The 25543-nt window shown below is 19.7% G+C and overlaps 5 protein-coding genes across 6 annotated transcripts; 1 reads left to right on the forward strand and 4 right to left on the reverse strand.

Annotated features, from left to right (window-relative positions):
* Positions 1–700: 700 nt before the first annotated feature.
* Positions 701–2918, reverse strand: LOC127279342 (odorant receptor 2a-like). The gene is made up of 5 exons (XM_051301684.1): positions 2383–2918; positions 1881–2255; positions 1400–1604; positions 1129–1284; positions 701–828 (listed from the first exon to the last, which is right to left on the reverse strand). Exons 1-5 carry the CDS (start codon positions 2769–2771, stop codon positions 784–786), a joined length of 1170 nt encoding a protein of 389 aa, XP_051157641.1. The 5' UTR covers positions 2772–2918; the 3' UTR covers positions 701–783.
* A 715-nt stretch (positions 2919–3633) lies between these two features.
* LOC127279270 (odorant receptor 67c-like) lies at positions 3634–6641 on the reverse strand. Its single transcript, XM_051301563.1, has 5 exons — positions 5733–6641; positions 4769–5158; positions 4277–4481; positions 4007–4162; positions 3634–3786 (listed from the first exon to the last, which is right to left on the reverse strand). Exons 1-5 carry the CDS (start codon positions 6116–6118, stop codon positions 3739–3741), a joined length of 1185 nt encoding a protein of 394 aa, XP_051157520.1. The 5' UTR covers positions 6119–6641; the 3' UTR covers positions 3634–3738.
* Positions 6642–7854: 1213 nt separating this feature from the next.
* On the reverse strand, positions 7855–10631 carry LOC127279489 (ubiquitin-like protein 7). The gene is made up of 4 exons (XM_051301915.1): positions 10391–10631; positions 9719–9924; positions 9463–9599; positions 7855–9365 (listed from the first exon to the last, which is right to left on the reverse strand). Exons 1-4 carry the CDS (start codon positions 10527–10529, stop codon positions 8765–8767), a joined length of 1083 nt encoding a protein of 360 aa, XP_051157872.1. The 5' UTR covers positions 10530–10631; the 3' UTR covers positions 7855–8764.
* An 849-nt stretch (positions 10632–11480) lies between these two features.
* On the forward strand, positions 11481–17454 carry LOC127279560 (mitogen-activated protein kinase p38b-like). 2 transcript variants are annotated; one of them, XM_051302107.1, is made up of 10 exons: positions 11481–11762; positions 12902–13031; positions 13347–13405; positions 13504–13645; positions 13767–13929; positions 14086–14157; positions 15246–15325; positions 16296–16374; positions 16504–16677; positions 16776–17454. In XM_051302107.1, the coding sequence occupies exons 1-10, from the start codon at positions 11659–11661 to the stop codon at positions 16850–16852; spliced, it is 1080 nt and encodes a 359-aa protein (XP_051158064.1). In that variant the 5' UTR covers positions 11481–11658; the 3' UTR covers positions 16853–17454. The 2 variants fall into 2 exon arrangements, with proteins under 2 accessions (XP_051158064.1, XP_051157982.1); XM_051302025.1 differs by lacking the exon at positions 15246–15325 and adding an exon at positions 14671–14750 and having other exon boundaries at positions 16776–17449.
* A 287-nt stretch (positions 17455–17741) lies between these two features.
* LOC127279415 (odorant receptor 67c-like) lies at positions 17742–19784 on the reverse strand. Its single transcript, XM_051301796.1, has 5 exons — positions 19156–19784; positions 18709–19086; positions 18359–18554; positions 17984–18139; positions 17742–17872 (listed from the first exon to the last, which is right to left on the reverse strand). The coding sequence occupies exons 1-5, from the start codon at positions 19518–19520 to the stop codon at positions 17822–17824; spliced, it is 1146 nt and encodes a 381-aa protein (XP_051157753.1). The 5' UTR covers positions 19521–19784; the 3' UTR covers positions 17742–17821.
* Positions 19785–25543: the final 5759 nt, after the last annotated feature.

Here is a 25543-nt window from a genome sequence, read left to right on the forward strand (position 1 = left end):
GTATCCTAATTGTCTTGAACCCTGTGTTTACTTTTCTTTTTTTCTATTACAAAAAAAAATTCTATAATTTGGAATTTTTTCATTTCTATTTAAATAAAAATATATATAATTTCCCCAAAAAAAAAATTCTGAGAAAAAAAAATTGAATATATATAAATTATTTATTCATACGTGGTTTTTTTTTCCAATAATTTCCATCTTTGGCTGTTTCCTAACATATCCTATGAAAAAAAAAAATCGATCTCTATAAGGATGTTCAAATTATTGTACAACGTATGTACATACGTGAAAATATATTAAAAAATTCTATAGTCTAAAATTTTCCTTAACGTAGGAAAATATTTTTTTTTTATCTAAAAAAAAAATTATCATCTAATATATTTCATAACGTATGTACATAAGGGAAAATATTTTTTTTTTATCTGAAAAGAATTCTAGTCTAAAATATCCCATTATGTACATACGGCAAAATATATTTTATTCACCTTAAAAAAAAAATCGAATCTAAAAATATAATACAAATTTTATTTATTTAAATAAGAATTAATTGAATGAAAAAATTTAATAATTCTTTACTTTTCTAAGAAAAAAAAAAAAATTATGGAAATTATTAATACATTAAAAGGAGAAAATTAATTAAATTTATTAAATTTGATAAAAAGCATAATTAATTTAATAATAAATTTTATTTATTGGCGATTATTTAATGTCTTCGAATCTTATTAATTGAAAATATTGTAATTTTTTTTCAAATTATGAAAAAAAAAAATACTTTTTTTTTTATTATCTTTTTAGTAGATTGTATGCAGAGTATGCTGATTTTACAATCTGCAAAAGAAATTTATTAAAATTAATAAATTAAATTCTGCAAAAAATAATTGCAAATTTTTTCGCAACAATATCTCTTTATAATTATTTTAAGCTTTTTTTCCTCCGAATTAAAATTTTATATTAAAAAAATTTTAATAAATTATTTATAACTTAATAATAATTTAATAATAATAATAATAAATAAATCATTAAATTATATATATATATATATATATATATATAATTAATAACGTAATTATTTATATAATTTATTAATTAATTAGTTAATAATTATTAATAATAATTAAATACACCAACTTTCATAAATGTATCAATTGACATGGTGACAAATGATGCACCTGTTAATTCAATAGGCCTTGTTGATCGTATCATTATTTTTATAAGATTTTTCTTTGTTTTAATTGTTAATTCATACCAATTGAGAAAATAAATTGCCTGTCCTACTTCCGAACTCTGTTATCAAATATTTCAAAATTTGATTATATTTTTTTTTTTTTTGAATATAATAAAAGTCAGAAAAAAAATTATGGAATTTTTTTTAAAAGATAGTAAAAAAAAAAATACTTACCTTTTCTGTAACTTTGTCACCGTAAAAACAATAAATAAAAATCTGAAATGTATAACTACCAACAGCAAAAAACATTATCCAAAATAATCTATCAGTTGGATTTAATTTTGATAAATTATAAATTATAGCGCAAAGATTAATCATTGAGGCAAAAAATTGTGTGAAAATCACTAAACCAAATTGTTTATTTAAATTATCTCCCAAGCTGTAAAACAATAAAAATATTTTAACTAAATAATTAAATTTTCAAAAAAATTAAATAATAATAATAATTAATTAATTTAATAATTAATAATTAATTAATTTAATAATTAATAATTAATTAATTTAATAATTAATAATTAATATAATTAGGTAATAATTATTAAATTAAAAAAAATAATAATTAAATTATAATTTTTTTTTTATTTTAATTTTTACTGTTTAAAAAATCAATTTTTGGAAATAAATTTTTTTTTTAAAAAGTCAATATTTCACTTACGAATATACATAAAGATGATGTTTAACGCAACGTTTTGTGAGTTCTATTTCTTGATGATAGGAATTAAATTGAAAATTATTTTTTTCCCACAATTCAGAAAGTAAATTTAAACGATGAATAATTATATCAAATTGACCACAAATTTGTAAAGAAATTGTTAATGCCAAACTTTCCATGGCGCCTGAAATTGTCACGGTCATAATAATGCCAATTGATTGATGTAAATATGAAAAAATGAATACAAGACTCGAATCAAGAGAATATGGTAACCATGCTGGTAATGGAAGTGTTGTAATATTTTTCGATGCCAATGGTACCAAGTACATTATAAATCCATTAATGTGCAACATGAGAAAAAACAAAATTGTATTTTGTCTGAAAAAAAATTATTTATTAAATTATTAATTAAATGAAAAAATAAAATAAAATAAATTTATTTAAAAAAAAAAATTAAAAAAAATTAAAATAAATTTATAAATTTTTCTATAAAAATAAAATTTACCTTCCTATACGAGAACAGTCTTGTAGTATAGCAATTTCTTTATCATCGCAAGGTTGACAAATTTCAGACAAAAACAATTGATTTGATTCGATAAATATTTTACGTGTTCGAAATAAAAGTCCCAGTTTAATTAATGCCGTCACAAATGTACAGCAATAAAAAATACTCTCTATTTGAGTGTCGATACTATTGTGTGATTGAAACATTGATGCAAAAAAAGAAATGTTAAATAAAATAAATATTATTACACAAATAATAGAATAAAAATTATAGAGATATAATTTCCAAAATGATTTCCAATTAACAGGTCGCCAAAATCCGAAAATTTGAAACATTGCATATGAATATTCACCCAAGTATAATAATGAATTTTTCCTCTCAAGTACCATTGGTACAATATTTAATTAATTAATTAATTAAATTAATTTTTAATTAATTTTTTTTTAATTTTTATTTATTTTATTACAATATTTAAATGAAACAAGTTATTTAAATTTTTTTTCTCTTTATAGAAAGAAAAAGTTTTAATTTGCAAAAAACTTTGTGTTCTTTTGACGACGACTCCTCTTTAATAAATTTTTTTCCTCTCAATTTTTATTTAATTTTTTTTTTAAGATACAATGTCTTAGAATTATTTTTTTAGTCTATTAAAAATTAATACCAAGGGAAATGTCAAAAAAAAAAACCTTTCTTCTATAAATAATTCAGAATATTGTTAGCAAAAGATATTGTATAGTTACTCTATTATTACGAATTGATTTGTCCATAATAAAAGATAAAGTATCTAAGAAAAATTTTTTTTTTCTTATATTTCAAGCAATTTGCATATTAAAATAGTTAACTTTGTACAATATTGCAATTTTTTTTTTCGATCCCTAATAGGGAATAGAAAAAATATTAAAGCCATAATCAACAAAATATTTTCTTCATATTTTATTGCTGCAAAAAAATTTTTCAATATATTGTCCCTATAGAGTATAATTTATGAATTTTTAAAAAGTTCTTGCGCAAAAAAAATATAGTTCAGTTTTTGTTTAGCTTTCTATCAGTTTACATAGATCCTTTAATTTTGTATAACAAAAAAAAATTATAAATGTCTTGCTACTTAAATTTTAATTTTTTCAGTTGAAAAACTTGAGGAAAAAATTTATTATAATTTAATTCCAAAAAATACGTTATTTAAAATAAATAAAAAAATAAATTATTAGGAAAAAAAAATAATTTTAATTATTAAAAACAAGATAGTTTATTTGTATTTTATTATTTAAATCCTACATAAAACGACAAACAAATTAGTATTATAAATGCTAATTAATTTTTATTACTACTTTCTTTCAAATTGTTAAAACAAAAAATTTATTGTCTTTTTAGTAAATTGTATGCAGAATATGCTGATTTAACAATCTGAAAAACAAAAATAAATTTTTAATAAAACAAGAATAATTTAATTTTTATTAATTAATTATATTGAAATTATTTTTTAGGAAACAAAATATTTTTTATTGGTACTAATAAAATATTTTTACAAAATATAAAAAAAATATTGAAAAAAAAATTTTTTTTCTAATAAATTAAGGAAAAACTTTTTCAAGAATTTTTTTAAATAAAAATATTAAATACCAACTTTCATAAATGTATCAATTGACATGATGACAAATGATGCACCTGTTAACCTAATAGGCCTTGTTGATCTTATCATTATTGTTATAAGATTTTTTTTTGTTTTTATTGTTAATCCATGCCAGTCAAGAAAATAAATTGCCTTTCCTACATCTGAACTCTGCGTTATTAATATTAATTTCAAAAAATTTCAATTATCAATAATCAATATAAAATAGTTAAAAATATTTTTTAGTTTTTGATTTAAAAGTTAATAATTAAAAAATATAAAAACCTTTTCTGTAACTTTGTCACCATAAAAACAATAAATAAAAATTTGAAATGTATAACTTCCAACTGAAGAAACCATAAGCCAATATATTCTACCATCAGGATCTAATTTTGATAAATTATATATAATAGCACAAAGATTTATCATTGAGGCAAAAAATTGTATGAAAATCACTGGACCAAATTGTTTATTTAAATTTTCTCCCAAACTGTTAGAATAAATATCATTTTATTATTTTTTACGATTGTAAAAAAATTTGCCAAAAAAAAAAAAATAAATAAAAAAAAAGTTTTCATAAATCTAAATAATTTTTTTTTCATAATTTTAAATAATTTTCGATCAATTAAAAATTAATATTCAATTAATTAATAATTATAAATATTATTAATAATTATTATTTAATTAATTAATAAGAAAATTAGTAATAAAAAAATATTTTTCTTGTTATTTTTTTTTTCGTGACATTTTTTTTGATTTATAAACAATATAACTTACGAATATACATAAAGATGATGTCTTATACAACGTTTGGTGAGTTTTATTTCTTCATCATATGGATTAGAATTTTTTTTATTATTATTATTATTATTATTTTTCCATAAATCGGGAAGTAAATTTAAACGATGAATAATTATATCAAGTTGTCCACAAATTTGTAATGTAATTGTTAATGCTAAACTTTCCATGGCAATTGAAATTGTCACTGTTGTAAACATTCCAATTGAATGATGCAAATATGATAACTTGAATACAATATTATTTTCAAGAGAATATGGTACCCATGTTGCTAACGGAAGTGATGTTACATTTTTTGATGCCAATGGTACCAAATACATTACCACTCCGGTAATATGTACCAAAATAAAAAACAAAATTGTATTTCGCCTGGAAAATTAAAAATTTTTTTTTAAAAAATTAAAATTTAATAATTTTAATTAATTTATTAATTAAAAAAAAATTAGTTTATTAATAATTTATAAATTAAATATAATTTTTTCTACCATATTTAATTATTGACTGAAAAAAATAAATCCTGTATTTTTTTTTTTACTTACAGTTGAAATTTTTTTTGAAATTAAAAATATTTTATTAATTTTTTAGAATATTTTTACTTTAAAAAAATATTTTTAATTTTTTAAAATAATTTTCATTAAAATAGAATAAATGTTGATTTTTTTTGGAAATTTAATTAATTATAATTTTGTTTTGAAAAATTACTTTTTTTTAAATTTAGTTTTTTTTAATTTTTAATTTTTTTTTTTTTTTTTTGGTATTTAAAAAGTAATCTTTAATTTTTTTAAATAATTTTCATTAAAATAGAATAAATGTTGATTTTTTTTGGAAATTTAATTAATTATAATTTTGTATTGAGAAATTACTTTTTTTTTAAAATTTAGTTTTTTTTAATTTTTAATTTTTTTTTTTTTTTTTTTTTGGTATTCAAAAAGTAAAATCTTACTTTCCTATACGAGAACAATCTCGTAGTATAGCAATTTCTTCATCATCGCAAGGCTGACAAATTTCGGACAAAAACATTTGATTTGATTCAATAAATGTTTTACGTGTCCAAAATAAAATTGTCAATTTTATTAATGCCATAAGAAATGTACAACAGTAAAAAATACTTTGTATTTGTGTTTCAATACTGTCATGTGGTTTAAACATTGATATGAAAAAACAAAAATTAAATATAACAAACATTATTACAGAAATTGTTGAATAAACACTGTAAATATAAATTTTCCATAATGATTTCCATTGAACTGGTCTCCAAAATCCACAAAATTGAAACATTGCATATGAATATTCACCCAAATATAATGACTCTTTTCTCTGATACGACATATAGTGCCTTTTTTAAAAAGTTTATAAAAAAAAATTAAATATTAAAAAATGTAAAAAAAATTTTGTAAAAAATATTTTCCTTTAAACAAATAATAATTTTTTAGAAAATTTTTATTTTTCAAAATTATTTCTGTAGAGGTACAAATTTTCTCTCAATCGATTTAAATTGCGTGTTCTCTTGACAATTTCTCTTCAATGTATGACTCTTTTTTTTTTAGATAATTTTTTTACCTTTATTTTTTTTATTTAATTTCTTCTAAGATACATTGTCTCAGAATTATTTGTAATCTATAAAAAGCAGTAAAAATAAAAAAAAACCCCTTTCTTCTATAAATAATTCAAAACATTGTTAGCAAAAGATATTTGTATCGTCGAGTTACTCTATTATTACGAATTGATTTGTCCATAATAAAAGATAAAGTATCTAAAAAAAAAGAAATTCATTTCTTTCTTTCAAGCAATTTACATATTAAAATAGTTAGCTTTGTAACGATATTGCTAACGTTTAATTTTTTTTTTATCATCATTTTGTTATCCCTATAATAGGGAATAGAAAAAATATCAAAGCCATAATCAACATGTTTTCTTTATATTTTATTTTCGAAAGAAGTAGTTCGATATTTTTCCTATAATGCATAATTTCTTAAAGATGAATATTTAAAAAGTTCTTGCGCAGAAAAAAAATTTACGATTAGTTTAAGTTTGTCTTTCATTGACTGCAGTTGAAAATTCGCAGATTATTTATGTCATTAATTATTAATCATTAATTAATTAAAAAATTATTTTTTTGTTACAGGGTAAGTGAGCGGAATTTTTAGAACATTATCTTGGAGCAAATTTTGGATAATTAGAATAAAAAAATTATTTTAATAAAAAATTAGAAACTTGCTACGATGGTAAGATATGTTTACTTAAATAAATTAATATTTAAATAATTGGAATTTAAAAATAAAAGTTTAAAGATATTGAATAATAATAATTACAAATTATTTAATTTAGAATAAAATACAAAATAATGTAAAATTTTTCTTTTTATTCTTTTTTTTTAGCTACATTTTATGAAATGATATAATTACAGAACTGTACATATTACAATTCACACTTTGTGAAAAATATAATTATACAATATTAATTATTTCTTTAGTTAATTGTTGTTAAACCCATTTTATAAAAAAAAAATTATAACATTTTTTTTATACGTTTAAAAAAAATACCTACTATTTTGTTTCGAAAAAATAATGCACATTAAAAATTGACATTTCTGTAGATTATTCACAAATTTTTCTTTTTTCTAATACTTTCTAAATTATCAGACATTTTTAAACTTAATTTTTTTATTCACAAACGAATTAAATAATTAAACTAAATTTTAGTTTAGTAAAATTTCAATTATCTAAATTATAATTAATTTTTTTTTGCAAGTGTCGATATTATTTTTTTTTAGTGTTTTTGAAAACATTCACATAAGTCGAATATTATTATTTATTTTTTTTAATAAATAATTTATTTTAACATTATAATAAAATGCAATTTTATATATTATGTATAAAATGCAATACTTATAAAATGGAAGCGATTTCATTGAATATTTTTTTTAGAATAATTTTTTATTTAATTATTGAATATTGTGAATTATTTTTTCATCACGATTTTTTAACGTTACACATATTTTAAGAAGGAAATATGTTTTTAGTAGTCTGTATGACTAACGCCATTGACATAGATTTTAAATCATCCTCTTGATTAATTTTATTATAATCGACTATCTCGCAAACAATGCACGTATATTATGCATAAAAAAAAACTTGTTCTTGATTGTACAATCATACCATATTATTCACCTAATAAAATAGTTTATTTTAAGATTAGAAATTAATAAAAACAATAATTTTCAAAACTGTTAATGTAAGCGATTGTAAATCATTTATTATAAAAAAAAATTCTGGTTTATTCGCATTCATTAATTTTTATTATTATTATTAACTCTATGATCGCTTAGCAATCTACTTTTATATCAGTCGGTTTTTTTTTCGAAAGTTTTTTTTTCTTATTGCTTCTTAGTTGAGCGAAACTTTCTAAAAATAATTTTTGTGACGTCTAAATTATCTCTACTTATTTGTCTAACTTCATTTTCTTTTAGCAAAAAAAAAAAAAAAAAAAAAAAATTATACTTTTCTATTTTTAAATAATAATAATAAATACTAATTCTAATTTTTATTTATCTTCATATTGTTATTTTTTCGATAAGTATCAGTATCAATTGAAAATATCAATTTTAATAAATAAAAGACATTATTTTTCTTTTTGGTAAAAGAATAATGTTAAACAAATTTTGAGAAAATTACAGACGTTTCAATAATTTAAGGCCTTAAGTGCATGTTAGGATTTTATTTTTAAATTAAAAAGAAAATCTAAAATTCAAGTTTTGTTCTTTCAGTTTTTTGTCATCTATTGCAAAATATTTTGAACGTAGAGACGAAATTTTTGAATTTAAATATGAAAAACATTTTTAAGTATTGTAAACAAAAATTGAATTCAAATCGAATCAAATTTTTAAAAATATCCCATTCACATGACTTTAAGTCTAAAAAAATTAATTTATCATTGAAATTCCATTTTCGCAACAAAAAAAAAAAAGAGGGAATTTTAATTATCACTGAATCCGCTAAATACTAATTCAATTGCCGCTTGTACATCACCATTTGTAATTTGAAGTGCTTGAAGATTAACGGAATCGTCTAAAAGTCCAATTTCGTGCATTTGCGCTAATTGTCTTTGTATATCGACTGATTGCGGTGGTGATGTTGGTGTTGATGGTGTTGAAACATTTGACGATGGATTAAATGCAAATGCCTGTTGCATTGCTTGTGAAAACATTTCAGTTGTAATAACACCTGAATTTCTACTCGCTCTCGATGATGATGATGAAGATGATAATGTACCACCACTATAGGGAAATCCTCTTGCTCCAGTTCTCGATAGTGCTGCAGCTAATTGAGCAGTTGTTACAGCCGAATTCGATGGATATCTATTTAATAGCGATGGTTGTGTTGAATCAGACGATTGCGATGAATCGCCTGCCATTTCTTCATCGTCACTTAAATTATCCAAACTATATGAATATGCTGTTGTCGATGCAGTTGAATTTGAAGGATCTGTATTTGTTGCCGCATTATGTGCTTCCTCATGAACAGCCGTTGAAATATGTTGTGCTGCCTCAACAAGCAGTGGATGTAATTCAGCAATTCTAAAAATTAACAATTTAAAACAAAATCACTTTTTCCTTTCTTTTACTTTTATTGTAAATATCTAATTATTATTCATGTTTTGTGAAAAATTTTTACCTTTTCACAGTTGCCGGATCTGTGAAATGAGCCATTAAATCAGGATCTTGTAACATTGCAATTGCTACAGTGTCCTGTCCAAGACCCGGTGATGATGATATAATATTTTCAATAACTTCAGGCCTCTTGCTTAGACGCTAAAAAATATTTAAAGAATTTTCCAATTCTATTTTTAATTGTAAATTTATTTTCAAATTTTCAATTAAATAAAAAAAATAGAAGCGTAGTAAAATTATTATTTTTCTTTTTCACTTACGTGTAAAGCACTTCTAAGTGCTGGATTTTCATTAAATGAACGAAATGCACTTGCAAGTTGTGTAATATTATTGTCGGAAAATGGTTTCACGTGTGCTGGTTCTTCTGGAATTTTTTTTCTCAATACATGAATCATTGCACCATTTTTTAAACCACACGATTCAAGAGTAGTGTCATCTTCCAAAATACAACCACAATATATTAGTTCTGCAAATAAAACAAAGAAATTTAATTAATTATTCATTAATAATTAATAATATAATTTTTTCTTATCTTGAATATTAATTTTTCTATTTATATTTAAATATGAAAGAAATTTAATGAGTTCAAATATTACGAACTTTTTATTGAAAAAGAGTTTTAGGTTATGTAAAGTAACACAAAGGATTTTTATTTTTAACTTTTATTTACAGTTAATTCTAAAATCAGTTATTAATTTTTATAATTTAACATTAATAACAAATATTTAATAATTGTTTCATATATTATAATTTTATGTAATAAATCGAGAAAAATACAATATTTACATTTTCATGTTTTAATTTTTTTTTTTAAAGTTAACCTTTAGGATTTTAAAAAGATAACCTATTAGAAATTGTAGAATATGGAAAAAAAATATTGATAAACAAAAGAAAATTGTATATGAAAAGAAATTGAGGCCAAATCTTCTTACCAAATGTATCCTTTTGTAGGTTAGTTTTTCCTGCTGCTTCATTTCGTAGTTCTTCTACTTTATTTTTTAAATTCACATCACTTATTTTAATTGGCGTTGATGTTTGAATCAATAAACGATAATTTAACACAATTTCCATATTTATTTCTTTATTTTTTATTATTAAAAAACAAAGAAAATTACACTGATCCTTTGTTTAAAAAGCAGTGATGTAGCACTAAATGTAAATATCTCAATGACAATAAACAGCTGATGAGTGAAGTTGGCCATCTTTATTCATGGCGCGTTCCCATTGGCTAGTTGGCTCTTTAATAAATTCATGAATGAATGCTGCATTCTGATTGGTTTACAACCTGTAGTAGAGTACACACGTAGTACTCCATGAATTCCTGGAAATACTATTTAATTCAACTTTTTGTTATTTCAATAATAAACGATTTTAAAGAAGTTCTATCGTAAATAAACGATTGGAAATGGTTAATAGGTTATTGTAGTTGATTTTTAACATGATTATACGTATTATTACTGAAGGATATTAATAATATATGCAAATATTAATATTATTATGTATATAAATTTTTTTTTTTATTTTTAATATGTTTAACGCATATAAAATTATGAATATTAATAAATTAATAAAAAAAATTTTTTTTAAATAATTTTCTATTCTCATCAGGTATTAATTTTTAATTCTCATTTTTAATTACTAAATTAAATTAAAAAAAATTATAATTAATTAATCAATAAATTATTATTTAATTGATAAATTAATATTAAGTAAATTAATAATTATATTAATATTATAAATTTATTAATAGATAGTAATTAATTAAATTAAATATTCAATTTTATTTATAATAAATAAAAAATAATAATTTAAATTTTTTGAAATGATTTTTAATTTTTTTTTTTTTTGAAATTGTTATGAAAATTGTGGTTTAAATAATTAATTTTTAATTATTATTATAATTATAATGAAATAATTTTTTTCTACATTGTTTTTGAATGTAGCGGTTTTTGTGTATTTTTCTCGCGCTTGCGTCTTTGAAATTTCATGTTGCCCACGCATTTTGTGAAATATGTTGAGAAACACATCTAAATTGGAAGTGGTTACACAGACTAGACAGAAGGCGCCTCTTGTCATGTCGAGAGACTGTTTTTAAAAAAAGGAAATTATTTATTTTTTTTTGTGAAAGTTTGAAAAATAAAAGTGTAAATTTATTTTTATATATATATTTTTTTTATCTGTGATTAAGTGTTTGAAAAAAATGCCACGATTTCATAAAATTGAGATCAATAGAACGGAATGGGAAGTTCCAGAACGATATCAAATGCTTACCCCGGTGGGATCTGGTGCTTATGGACAAGTTTGGTAAGAAAAAATAAAATTGATATCTATCTATAGGGAAAAAAAAATCTATTTTTAAATAAAAAATCTTTAAATAAACTTGGAATTTTTTTTTTAAATTTAAATTTACACTTTTAATTTTCCTCGAAACAAACTTATTGTGTTTATTATATGTATATATAGTGATTGTATATTTTTGTTGAGCAATACAGTGTCAATTGCATGAAACACTTATCATTCTCACATTACTATTTTAGACTTTCTAAAATTGTGGGCATTCAAAACAAACAGATTATTGCCAAGAATTTTCTTGGCATTGATTTTATTTGAATTAATTAAACATTTATTGTATTTATTTATTTTTTTGAGTAAATTTTTTTTTTTACAAATTGGTTTAATGATCTTTAAAAGATAATTTATTTCCCTTTGTATTTGATAATACATTGATAAATGGATTATAACGTTTAAATTGTGATTTTTGTTTTGTGATAGTGTAAAATTGATAAATGTTTTTTTTTTTTTAAAAAAAGTCTTAAAAATTATCTTGATTCTGACCTCTACTCAGTATTTTAAGTTACCTTGATGGATTTAAGTTTAGAAAACCTGCACGTATAACAGGTTGACCTATAACAGGTGCCCTTCTATTATGTCAACAGAAAAACATGTGGCACAATTATTATCATTTTATAATATGTAATTGTGAATTTTAATTGAAATTTTTTTTTCTGTTTTAAGAAAAAATATTTTTTTTACAAAGAAAATTCTTTCCATAAAAAAAAATTCCAGACATTTTAGAAGGAATGTTTTTTTAAAATTAATAAAATTTAAAAAATTGCAAAATTAAAAAAAACATTTTCATAATTGTTATAATATTAATTTAATAATAAATTTAATAATTATTAATTTATTATTAATTTATTATTAATTTATTATTAATTTATTATTAATTTATTATTAATTTATTATTAATTTATTATTAATTTATTATTAATTTATTATTAATTTATTATTAATTTATTATTAATTTATTATTAATTTATTATTAATTTTTGTTTTCATTTTAATCAAGAATTTATCTTCTTGAAAAATATGTTTTTTAAACACACTGTATTTTTAGAAAATGGTTAAAAATAGTAGTTAAATATATTTTTTTTTGTATCCAGTTCTGCAGTAGATGTTACAACTGGTCAAAAAGTAGCTATAAAAAAATTAGCACGTCCTTTTCAATCTGCAGTTCATGCTAAGCGAACTTATAGAGAATTGCGAATGCTCAAACACATGAATCACGAAAATGTAAGTTTACCACAAAAAAAAATATTTATTTAAAAAAATAATTTTTTTATTTTATTCTAATAATTATAATTAATTTTTTTATTTTCTATTTAAAAAAAAGTTATTTTTATCTAGAACAAAGTTTTTCACTAATATTATAATAATATTACTAATTAGTTGTTAATTATAATTATGGTAAATTAAATTATAAATATTATTATTTTAAATCCTTCTTTTTAATTTATATTATTTTTTATATAAATTTAAAATTAATTAAATTTAAATTTATTTAATATCGTGTAATTAATTAATGACTAAATTATTATTTTAATTTAGGTAATTGGATTATTAGACGTATTTCATCCGTCAACGTCTCTTGAAGACTTTCAACAAGTGTATGTATTTTGAAAAAAAAAAATTAATTTTTATCTGATTAAAAAAAAAAAAAATTTTATTCCATTAATTTTTGACAAATTTACAATATTAATTATAGGTACTTAGTAACGCATTTAATGGGCGCTGATCTTAATAATATTGTCAGAACACAAAGGCTTTCAGACGATCATGTGCAATTTCTTGTCTACCAAATTCTTCGCGGTTTAAAATATATTCATTCGGCAGGAATTATTCATAGAGTAAGTTTTTGTGTTTGTAAAATGAAAATTTGGATTATTATCAATTTTGTCGCTATAAAGAAATAATTTTGCGAAAAAAATTTTTTAAATTGATAAAATAATTAAAAAATTTCTTTTTTAGGACCTGAAACCGTCCAATATAGCAGTTAATGAAGATTGTGAATTAAAAATATTGGATTTTGGCCTCGCGAGACCAACTGAAAATGAAATGACTGGTTACGTTGCAACAAGATGGTACAGAGCACCAGAAATTATGTTGAATTGGATGCATTATAATCAAACAGGTTTTGAATTTATTTCCTATTTTTTTTTTAAAGAAAAATATTTGAAAGAAAATTTTTTTTTTTAACTACAAAAATATTTTAAAAATAAAATTTTATTATTAATAATAATAATAATTAGTAATTATTTTTTATTTATTAATTTATTTATAATTTCAGTTGATATTTGGTCTGTGGGTTGTATAATGGCTGAACTTTTGACAGGAAGGACATTATTTCCTGGAACAGATCGTATCCTTTCCATATAAAAAAAAAAAATTTCTTAATTATTATCAAAGCTCTGTTTTAATTAATTCCAATGGCTGTGATTTTATTACATACTTCAACGAATCATTTTTACAGCAATCATTTGCCAATAATAATTTATTGCATTGCTTTTACTTTTATTTATCTCATTTTCATATATATAGATAGAAAAATCATATTAACAAAATTGCTTTTTGCTAAGGATCTGCTGAGACATTGCATTTTTTTTTTTAAATTCAATTTTGATAAAATTCATTTTACTGCTATATGCTTGCATCTGCTTTTCTCATATTTTTTTTAATAAGTCACAAATTATTCAATATGAATAAAAATAAAATTTTTAATTATTAAAATTTTTTTTATAATTTTTCTATAGATAAAATTTTTTTTTCAAAAATTATACTGATATAATTAAAAGTAAAATAATTAATAAAAGATTTAAAGAGATTCAAGTTGAGAAATAAAAAAAAAAAATTTGTAGAACCTTAGCAAAAGCAGATATTCATCAATTGAATCTCATAATGGAAATTTTGGGCACTCCACGAGACGAGTTCATGCAGAAAATTTCATCCGAGTCGGTAAGTTAATGAGTGTAGATCACAAAATTAAAAAAAAAGAAATAAAATAGAATTTATTTTCAAAAAAAATTTTTTTTTAAATCACCTGATTGACAAAAAAAATGAATGCAAAGAATTTTTATTAAAGAAAAAATTAAAAAAGAATTGATAATTCAGTGAAATTTAATTAATAGCTAAGAAAATATTTCATCAAGTTTGAATGATTGTGTATTTTATTTTTGACTCAGTGACTCAGCATTTATGAAAATAAATTATTTTTTTTTTGCATTTATTATAATAAATATTTTTAATTTTTGAATCATACTTTTTTTGCTTTTAATAATTGTGCATTTTTTTTATAAATGTGCTTTTGCTTATATTTAATAATTAGTAATTGAATGATACAACTGACATTTGTGTAATTTTTTTCCAATGCATGACAATCATTAATATTCAAAACTAATTAAAATATTATACCTCTGCTCCGCTTTTAAATTACCTTAACGCTATAAGCAGACATTGACCATTTAACACGTGTTCTCGTGCTCTGTGGAACTCCCACAGAAGAAACTTTAAGCAAAGTTACCAGCCAAGAGGTAAATCCAAAATTATTACCAAAAAAAAAAAAAAATGTATAGCAATTTAAAAATAATGATAAAATTTTACTCGATTTAAAGATAAAAAAAGCGATAGAAATATTTTTTGTTTAATTTTAGAAAAAAATACAAAATTCTAATTATTTTTATTATTTTTATTGATTTTTTAAAAATAATTAAATTTAATAAAAATTAATTAATAAATTTAAAAATAATTAAATTTTTAAGAGAAAAATATTTTTATTTTTGTTTCATGTTTTGTGAAATAATTCAAAAGTTGGAAAAATTAATTTTATATTAATTTTATTTTATTGTTAACTTAACAAGGTTTCACTTATTTGTTTATAAAAACCTTTACTTTTTCGCCTTCTTTCTCTAAAATTGTCTAAAATATAATTCTTATGGTGTACTATAAAAATATTATATTTTTTGAAATTAATCGAGTTTATTTAAATTTAAAATCGAGCATTAATTTGCATACTGCATCTTTAAATATAAACACGGTGATTCATATTTTTATACGCATTTTGTTGGGATAAAATACAATTTTAGAGAAAGTGTCTATAAAATTAAAATCTACATTTATTGTTTAGTAATTATATTTCTTTGTTTTTTTAATGTAGTAAAAAATTGATTTTTTTTATTGTTTCATTGAAATAATTTTTATTTATTGATATTTATATGGAAAAAAATTTTTTTTTCTAGTTTTCGGAATTTATTTTGTAAATTTCCTTCAATTTGGACACATTCCAAATAAAAAGATCTTTGACATTTACTTACTATCTATAGATTTAAAAATGTTTAATTTATATTTTTTTTTTTGTTCGAACATAATAAAATTCAATTTTATTTAAAAAAAAAAACTGCATGTTGTGTGTTTGTTTTGTTTTGTTATATTTCTTTCTATTATTAAATTAATGGATAATTTTGTAATTAATTTGGTAATTTTATTTTTTAAAAATTTTTTTAGGCGAGAAATTATATTCAAAGTTTACCACTTTTGAAGAAAAAGAATTTCAAAGATGTTTTTCGTGGTGCCAATCCTCTAGGTATGTAATTTATAAAATATTAATTTTATTACTTTAAGGTAAGTATATTTACAATTTTTTTTTTTTAATTATTTGAAATCGAAAGAATTATTTAAAAAATAATTTTCTCTCTCTTTTTTTTTTAAATAGCAATTGAGTTATTGGAATTAATGTTAGAATTGGATGCTGAAAAGAGAATTACAGCTGAACAAGCATTGGCTCATTCTTATCTTGCACAATATGCTGATCCAACAGACGAGCCTGTTTCACTTGCTTATGATCAGAGTTTTGAAGATATGGATTTACCTGTGGAAAAATGGAAAGGTGGAAAACAAATTTTTACAAAATATTTTTTTAAATAATTTTTTTTCTAAATTTTTTTTTAAATATTTTTTTTTACTAATTATTATTTTTTTTTACAGAACTTGTCTACCACGAAGTAGTAAATTTTGTACCGCAACAATTACCCGTACCACCAACAAGTGATACAACATCATAAAAGTACAAAAAAAAAGTCAATATTACAAATTTTTGTTTGTAAAAGGCAAAAAATTGATAAATAGCAATATTGCTATATAAAAAAAAACTACCACTGTACATAAGTTACAAATAACTTTAAAAATAAGGTGAAAATACGTATATTTATATATATGAGCTTATATTTTCTTAAAAATGCAAAGAATTCTATTTTAATTACTTAAAAAGTGACACAATAACAGTGTAATAGCAGCATTTTTTTTTTTTTTTTTTTTTAAATTAATGTTCCTTGAAAAATGTGATTTTGTACTGTGTACATAGTTCAGTTTAATGCCATATATATTTAAAGGAACTCAATTATGTACTGAAATATACATAAAAAAAAAAAATTATATAGAGCAGGATTTTATAAAGTTAAAATAATTGCATCAAAAAATTATATATTTTTTTTTCATATTTTATCAAATTTTTTTCTCTTGTTGTTATTGTTATTAAATAATTGTCCATTTATTATTTGTTTGGTTAATATATGTAGCAAATCAAGACATCACAATATAATTTATATAATTATTATTGTTACAAAAAAAAAGAATAATAATTAACTTATTTCGGCTATAATAGTATACATACTAAATGTAAACTATATATATAATGAATATTAATTGTAAATTTTGTAGAATTTATTAAGACACTTTTTTACATGTGCACAAATAAACTAATGAAAAAACTAAAAGCACGTAGATAATTTTTTTTTCAAAATAAAATACAAATTTATTATACATAATGTATATTTATAATTATATTATATTTAATTTATATTTATATTAATTATAATAATAGATATAATATATTAATATTATTTAATAAATATTAAAAAAATATTTTAGAAAATATTGATAAATATTGTGTTTAGAAGAATATTTTATTGGAAGTATTTAATACTGCTAGAGTTAAAAAAAAATTTGTTCACTTCCTTTTTTTTAATTTTAAATTATGAAACATTTGAAAGTAAATTATAAGAAGTATAAGCGGATTTGATTACCTGAAAATGAAATTATTTTATTTTTTCCAAATATCGTAAATAATATTCTAGAAATTATATTTTTAGAAAAGAAATTTTTTAAATAATTGTTTGAATAAAAATAATACTAACTTTAACAAATGTGTTAATGGACATGATGATTGCAGAAGAACCAGACAATTGAATTGGTCGAGATGCTCGCATTGCAATCATACTTAGATCATATTTTGTCTTCTTTGCTAAATTGGGCCAATCAATATTCCAAATTTCATGTGAAATCGCCAAACTCTATAAATGATATAATTTTATTTTTTTATTCCTATTTAACTAAAGTGTTTTTTTTTAAATTCGTTCCTCACTAATTTTTTCATAAAGTTGTAAGCTTAAAAAAAAAAATTATTATTATTATTAAATAAAATAAAATTTTTAATTGGAATTAAATTTTTTAACATTTATAATAATATAATAATATTTATAATAATAATTTAATTATTAAAAAAAAATTACTTTTTCAATTAGTTTCTCTCCATAAAGATTGTAGACAAAAGTTTGAAACATAATGGAACCTAAATGTATTAAAAACATCAATGCATCTGTATTCATTCTTGATAATTGAAAAATTATAAGACACAAATCCATCATCGATGCAAAGAATTGTATAAATATTACAAAACCAAATAAATCGTTTAATTTTTCTCCAATTCTGTAAATAGAAGATTTTTTTTTCACGTCTGAATAATTCACGTTTTGAAATTTTGTCAGATTTAAATTAAAAATTTTTTTCAATTAATAATTCATTAAATAAATATTAATATTAAATTATTATTAAAATTATAATTTTTAATTATATTACTTACGCGAATATATAAATATGATGTTCAACACAGTCTCTAATTATTTTTGATTCAAAATAATATTTAACACATTCGGGATAATTTTCATAATTTCCAATGGATAATGAATTTAAACGATGAATAATAATATCTAATTGTCCACCAATTCGAAGTATAATTATCATAGCAAAACATTCACTTGCTATTGTTGTCCAAGCTGTTATGATAAGTGCAAAACTTTGATATAAATAGGTGGAAAAAAATACTAATTTAGAACTATTAATATTATATGGAAACCAAGATGAAATCATTAATGAAAATTGTCCATTCTTCTCAATTGATGTTATAAATAAAATAATTAAACTTGAATTAATCATTAACTGATAGATGATGGTGTTGATTCTATAAAAAAAAATTTTCAAATAATTTTTGATTTTTAAAAATCAAAAAATTAAAAATTAATTTATTTACTTGCATGTTCGTGAAACTTGATGTAATATTTCAAATTCATAAATATCACGTGGTTGACAAATTTTTTCCGACAACATTTCATCTAATTCGATGACAGTTTTTTTTTTAATTGCAAAACTAATTATTTTTATATAAATAGCAAATGTTGCAGAAAAATAGAAAAGAGTTTTTGTAAATTCATCAACATTATTAATCACTTGCATTAAATAGGGTATAAATGAAAATACAAAATAAAAATAAACGGTAAAATTAAAAATTGAATAAATTTTACTGAAAATAATTTGCCAATTTTTTTTGGCAAAAAATGTGGGTCGCCATATTCCAAAAATTCGAAATACAGTAAATAATATGTTTCCAGTAAACATTTTTAAAAGGAAATTATTTTATTTTTTCAGTCTATAAATTTTTATTCATTTTATATATGGAAAAGGAGAAATATAACTTTTGTCCCGTTTGAATTATAATGTGAGACTCTTTTCTTTGCAATTCACATTTTCACCACCTATATTTTAATCGATAAATAATTCATTTTCTGATACTTTGCAAATGGTCTGAATGAAAGGGTTAAATTGTTAAATAATTTATTTTCACATTTTATACATTCGAAGACATTTATTTTTAATGATCAACTTGGGAAAATTATTATTCGTATCAAGAAAATAGAAATTGAGGGATAATTATTATTATAGTTCTACTCTAAGAATATATTGTATATTGTATATATCGTTACTTTCATATTACAAAGTTAAGAATTATGTTTAAAAAAAAAAAAAAAAAAATTCGAAGTGATTATAACATGAAGCTAATGTTACCAATTTATAATATGTCTAAAAAAAAAAATTTTTTTAAGAAAAATATATAATAATCTTCTAAGACCAAAAAATTAATTAATTTAAAAAAAAATTAAAGAAAAAGTATAGAAAAAACTGAATATAAATTAGATTTAAATTATTAATTCAATAAGTGTAAGTAAAAAATTTTCAAAATTTTTTATTTTTCTCATTTTAATATGAAACTAGTTAAATTTATTGTTATTCTATTATTTAATTTATAATTAATAGAAATAATAAAAAAAATTTTGTGAATATAATTTAATAATATAGTCAAAAATTATATGATAAAGTTCAAAAAAATATTTTTTTTATATTTCATTGGAAGTATTTAAAGATTTATGCTAAAAAAAACGAGTTTTCAAAAATATGTTTTTTGAGAACTAATTTTTTTTTTTATGTTGCAAATTTCACTAATTAAAAAATACTGTTAAATACAGTTAAGTATTTTTCCTTTAAAATTTGAAATTAAAAAAAAAATTACGATGAATTGGAAAGTAAATTATACATAGAATAAGCTGATTTAATCACCTGGAAAAATAAATAGATTTAATACCTGATTTTTTTAGATTAGAATTTTTAATTAATTAATTTAAATTAAATTAATTAATTAAAAAAAAATTTTTTTTTGTCTAAATCATATTTTTAATTTACTTTTGAAAAAAAAATAATACCAACATTAACAAAAGTGCTAATAGACATGACAATTACAGAAGAACCAGTCATTTTAATGGGTCTAGTGGCTCGCATTGCTATCATATTAAGATCTTTTTTTGTCTTATTTGCTAAATTAAGCCAATTTATGTGCCAAATTTCATGTGAAATCGCCATGCTCTGAAAATTTTTTTAATTATTTTTATATATTTCAATATAATTAAAATATTTGGTTTTTTTTAGTTAGTTAATTATTAATTAATAATTAGTTAATATATATATATTTATTCATTTTAATTTGTAAAAGAGTAAAAAATTTATTTTTCATTGTAATTAATCAATTTTATTAAATTTCAATTAATTTATAAATTGCAATAAAAGCAATTTTTTTCCTTTTTAACGATAATATTAAAAATTTCTAACTTTTTCAATTAATTTCTCTCCATATAAACTGTATATAAAAATTTGAAATAAAACAGCACACAAGTAGAGCAAAAAAATCCAGGAAATTGTATTAATCGTTGATAATTGGAAAATTATAGCACATAATCCTATCATGGAAGCAAAGAATTGTACAAAAATTACTAAACTAAACAATTCATTAATTTTTTCTCCCAGCCTGTAAATAAATATTTTTATTCAATTCTCTTTTTTTAAATAAATTTTTGTATTTTTTTTTTAAATATTATATTTTCCAAAAATTTAGGCAAATAAATAACTATAAAAAAAAATAAATTAAAATTATTCGTTTATATTTTATAAACAATTAATTTTAATTTTTTTTTAAATGTTAATTTTTTTTTATAAAAATTAAAATTCTTATTTATTATTAACAAATTTTAATAATAGTGTAAAAATTAATTATACCAAAAAAATGACTTGTAAAATGATTATACATACGTGAATATATAATTATGATGTTTAACACAATTTCTAATGATTTTCGATTCAGACCAATTTTCACTTTGACAAATTGATAATAAATTTAAACGATGTAAAAAAATATCTAATTGACCACCAATTTGAAGTGTGATAAGCATAGCAAAACATTCACTTGCTATTGTTGTCCAAGCTGTCATTGCGAGGGCAAATGTTTGATATAAATATGTAAAAAAAAATATTAATCTCGAATTATTAACATTATATGGAATCCAAGTATTGAATATTAATGAAATATTTCCATTTTTTTCAATTGATGAAAATAATAAAAATATTGCTGTTGAATTAATCATTATTTGAAAAATTATCGTGTTGTTCCTATAAAAATAGAATTTATTAATTTTTTTTAAAAATTAATTAATATTTCGAATTAACTATTTTTTATTTTTATGCAGTTTTTTTTTATTATATATTTGAAACAAAAAAATTTGCATAAAAAAAAATATATATATCTTTTTTATATAATTAAAAATAAATTAATTAAAAAAAATTATTATCTACCTTGATGTTTTTGAAATTTCTTCCAATATTTCAAATTCATAAACATCACGTGGTTGACAAATTTTTGCCGAAAATATACTTTGCAATTGAATGATAGTTTTATTTTTAATTGTAAAACTAATTATTTTTATTAAAATAGCAAATGATGTAGAAAAATAGAAAAGTGTTTTTGTAAATTCATCAACATTATTAATCACTTGTAAAAGATGGGCAAAAAATGAAAATACAAAAAAACAATAAAATGTTAAATTAAAAAATGTATAAATTTTATAGAGAATAATTTTCCATTTTCCATTGAAATATTCAGAACGCCATATTCCAAAAATGCAAAATATTGTAAATAATATTTCTCCTTTGAACATAATTAGAAAAATTTTATTATAAAAAAAAAACAAAAAAAAATATATATATAAAATTAAAAAAAAAGTGACGAGAATCTATTTTTTCATTTTACAATATTAATGGAAGAAAGGGAAGTTTTTGATAGTCGTTAACTTTTGTCCTGTCTCGACTGTAATGTCAGGTTCTTTCTTCATTTCATATTTTCACCCCATTTTAATCGATAAATAATTCGTTTTCTGATATATACAAAATGAAAAGGGTTAACTCGGTATTTAGTAAATAATTTATTACCGTATTTTGCATTCGACATTTCTCGTTTATATTTAATGAGAAACAAATTATGGGAAATTATTATTCGTATCAAGAAACGAGAAATTGAAAGATAATAATTATTTGTTACATGTTCTCTAGACATAGAAAATATATTAATATAAATATACTTACAATGTTATATAGAAATTATATGTTGAAAATTATTTTTCAATTAATTACATTATATTTATTATAACACGAAATTGAAAATTTTTATGAGAAAAAATAATTTAAGACAAAAAAAAAGCAGATTTTTATAATAAATTTTTTTATTATCGTCAATAATTGCATTTTAATTGGAAAAAAAAATGTAAGGTAATATTTTTTAAAATTAAATTTTTTTGAAGGTTTTTTTCCAAAAAAAAAAAAGTAAATCTTTGCGAAACAATTATTTTTATATTTGCAAAAAAAAAATATTCGTTTTTTTTAAAATTTCTATACATTTTTAAACTGGAAACAAAATTTTTATTAATTTTCTCTTATTTTTAATGGATATAGAAATAATAATTTCTTTTATTTTAAATAAAAGTATTAGAATAAAATTTTTTTAAAAAGTTTTTTAATTGTTTATTTTATAGAAAAAAAGAGAAATATTTCTTTAACTAGTAATACATTTTTAATTTATCTGTAACTTATTTTATGGAATATCTTTTTTTTTTTTAATTATACAGCGCTTGTCAAATTATACATTGTGTATGCTGATTTTATCACCTAAAAAATTAATTTGAATTATAAATTATAATTATAATAATTAGAATAATTAGAATAATTAGAATAATTAGAATAATTATAATAATTATAATAATTAATTAGAAGTATCGTAAACTATTTTGAAAAATTTCATTATTTTAAACAATAAAGAAATTTTGAGAAAATTATTTTTAAAAAATACCAACTTTAACAAATATCGATAGTGACATTTCAATTATAGATGAACCAGTCATTTTAATTGGCCTTGTTGCACGTATCATAATAAAACTAAGATCCTTTTTTGTTTTATTTGTTAAATTAATCCAATTTAAATGCCAAATTTCATGCGATATTGTCTGACTCTGATAATTTTAATTATTTCAAATAATTATTATTTTTATTAAATAAATTATATTTTTTGAATCTATATATTAATATTTATTATTTACTATATAGATATTGAAAAGTAAAAAAATTAATTAATTAATTAATATTTAATAATTTAAATTAAAAAAAAAATATTGCTAACCCTTTCAATTAGTTTTTCTCCATAGTAACTGTATAAAAAAATTTGAAATATAGTGCTACTCAAATAAATAAAAAATAACCAACTTGAATGATTATTCATGTCTATTTTAGATATTTGATAAATTATTGCAAAAATAGCTGTCACGGATGAGAAAAATTAAACAAAAATTACAAAGCCAAACAATTGATTCAGTTTATCACCTAGCCTAAATTATTATTTTATTATTATTATTATTATTATTATTATTTTTTTATCCTTATTAACATTAATAATTAATTTTTATTTTTTTATGAATATTAAAATTAATGCGTTTGAATTTTCAAATTATTTTTTTCTTATAAAATTGCATTTGTAAAAATTTATTAAAATAATATTATAATAATGAGGACTTACGTATATATATAATTATGATGTGTAACGCAGTCTTTAATTATACTAGATTCATGTTGATGTAACATAAATTTAGAATAATTATTATTTTTACATATTTTGTAATTAGTTAAAAAATTTAAACGATGTACAACAATATCCAATTGTCCGCCAATTTGTAAAATCATTAACATTACAAAACATTCAATTGCTGCTGTTAACATTGCCGTCATCCATAGTGCAAATGTTTGATATAAATATGTGGTAAAAAATATAAATCTCGAATTATTTACATTAAATGGATACCAGGCATTTAATATTAATGATTTTTTCTCCACTGATAATATAAATAATAATGATGTTGGTACGGTAATCATTATTTGAAAAATAATTGTATTTATCCTGAAAAAAAAAAATTAAGAAAGTTAAAAAAATTTCAACAAATTATTATTAAAAAATATGAAAGAAGAATAATTTGAATAAAAGTAAAAAAAAAAAAAGTGTCGAGGGCTCAAAATTTTTTACTAAAAAAAAAAGAGGGTTGAAAAAATAATTCTACATTTTTTAACAATGAAAAGAAAAAAATTTATTTTATTTAAATAATCAGTTACTTGACTATCAAATAAATATTTACTTGAAGCAATTATAATTTTTATTTAAATTAAATAAACTTTATTTAAATTTTTAATTTGAACTTTATTTGAATAAATAATTTCTATATTTGAAAATTGAAATAAATAAAATTTAATTGAGATAAAAATTATTAAATTTTTGATTAAATTTGATAATTTGAAATTAATTTGATAATTAATCAGATTACTTGAATTAAATAAATTTATTTTTTTTTTCAGTGATATTACCTGCTTGTTTGTGAAATTTCTTGTAATATTTCAAATTCATATAAATCACGTGGTTGACAACGTTTATCCGAAAACATTGCATGTAATTCAACAACATAATTATTTTTTATAACAAAACTAATTATTTTTATAAAAACAGCAAACACACAGGAAAAATAAAATAATGTATGTGTAAAATTGTCCGCATTTTCAGTCACTTGTAAAAGATAAATAAATAATGATAATGTAAATGTAAAATGTATTGTTAAATTGAAAAATGTATAAAAATTGTAGAGGTAAATTTTCCATTTTTCATTATTTGAATTTAATGGTCGCCACATGCCAAAAATGTGAAAAATAGTAAATAATAATTCTCCCGTGAA

The sequence above is a fragment of the Leptopilina boulardi genome, unplaced genomic scaffold (genome assembly GCF_019393585.1).
Source record: "Leptopilina boulardi isolate dan_hultmark-lab unplaced genomic scaffold, ZJU_Lbou_2.1 LbouV2_1, whole genome shotgun sequence".
Taxonomy (NCBI): Eukaryota; Metazoa; Arthropoda; class Insecta; order Hymenoptera; family Figitidae; genus Leptopilina; species Leptopilina boulardi.

Coding starts and splice junctions, on each gene's coding strand:
- LOC127279560 (XM_051302107.1), top strand. CDS start 11,659: ATGCCACGATTTCATAAAATTGAGATCAATAGAACGGAATGGGAAGTT. Junction 13,406..13,503: donor CTTGAAGACTTTCAACAAGT/GTATGTATTTTG, acceptor TATTAATTATAG/GTACTTAGTAACGCATTTAA. Junction 16,375..16,503: donor TCGTGGTGCCAATCCTCTAG/GTATGTAATTTA, acceptor TTTTTTAAATAG/CAATTGAGTTATTGGAATTA.
- LOC127279489 (XM_051301915.1), bottom strand. CDS start 10,529: ATGGAAATTGTGTTAAATTATCGTTTATTGATTCAAACATCAACGCCA. Junction 9,600..9,718: donor CACTTAGAAGTGCTTTACAC/GTAAGTGAAAAA, acceptor AATATTTTTTAG/CGTCTAAGCAAGAGGCCTGA. Junction 9,366..9,462: donor GATCCGGCAACTGTGAAAAG/GTAAAAATTTTT, acceptor GTTAATTTTTAG/AATTGCTGAATTACATCCAC.
- LOC127279415 (XM_051301796.1), bottom strand. CDS start 19,520: ATGTTTACTGGAAACATATTATTTACTGTATTTCGAATTTTTGGAATA. Junction 18,140..18,358: donor GAGAGAAACTAATTGAAAAA/GTAATTTTTTTT, acceptor TATCATTTATAG/AGTTTGGCGATTTCACATGA. Junction 17,873..17,983: donor CCATTAACACATTTGTTAAA/GTTAGTATTATT, acceptor TTTCATTTTCAG/GTAATCAAATCCGCTTATAC.
- LOC127279342 (XM_051301684.1), bottom strand. CDS start 2,771: ATGGTACTTGAGAGGAAAAATTCATTATTATACTTGGGTGAATATTCA. Junction 1,605..1,880: donor CATCATCTTTATGTATATTC/GTAAGTGAAATA, acceptor ATTGTTTTACAG/CTTGGGAGATAATTTAAATA. Junction 829..1,128: donor CAATTGATACATTTATGAAA/GTTGGTGTATTT, acceptor TTTCTTTTGCAG/ATTGTAAAATCAGCATACTC.
- LOC127279270 (XM_051301563.1), bottom strand. CDS start 6,118: ATGTCGTATCAGAGAAAAGAGTCATTATATTTGGGTGAATATTCATAT. Junction 5,159..5,732: donor GATTGTTCTCGTATAGGAAA/GTAAGATTTTAC, acceptor TTAATTTTCCAG/GCGAAATACAATTTTGTTTT. Junction 4,163..4,276: donor GTGACAAAGTTACAGAAAAG/GTTTTTATATTT, acceptor TTAATAACGCAG/AGTTCAGATGTAGGAAAGGC.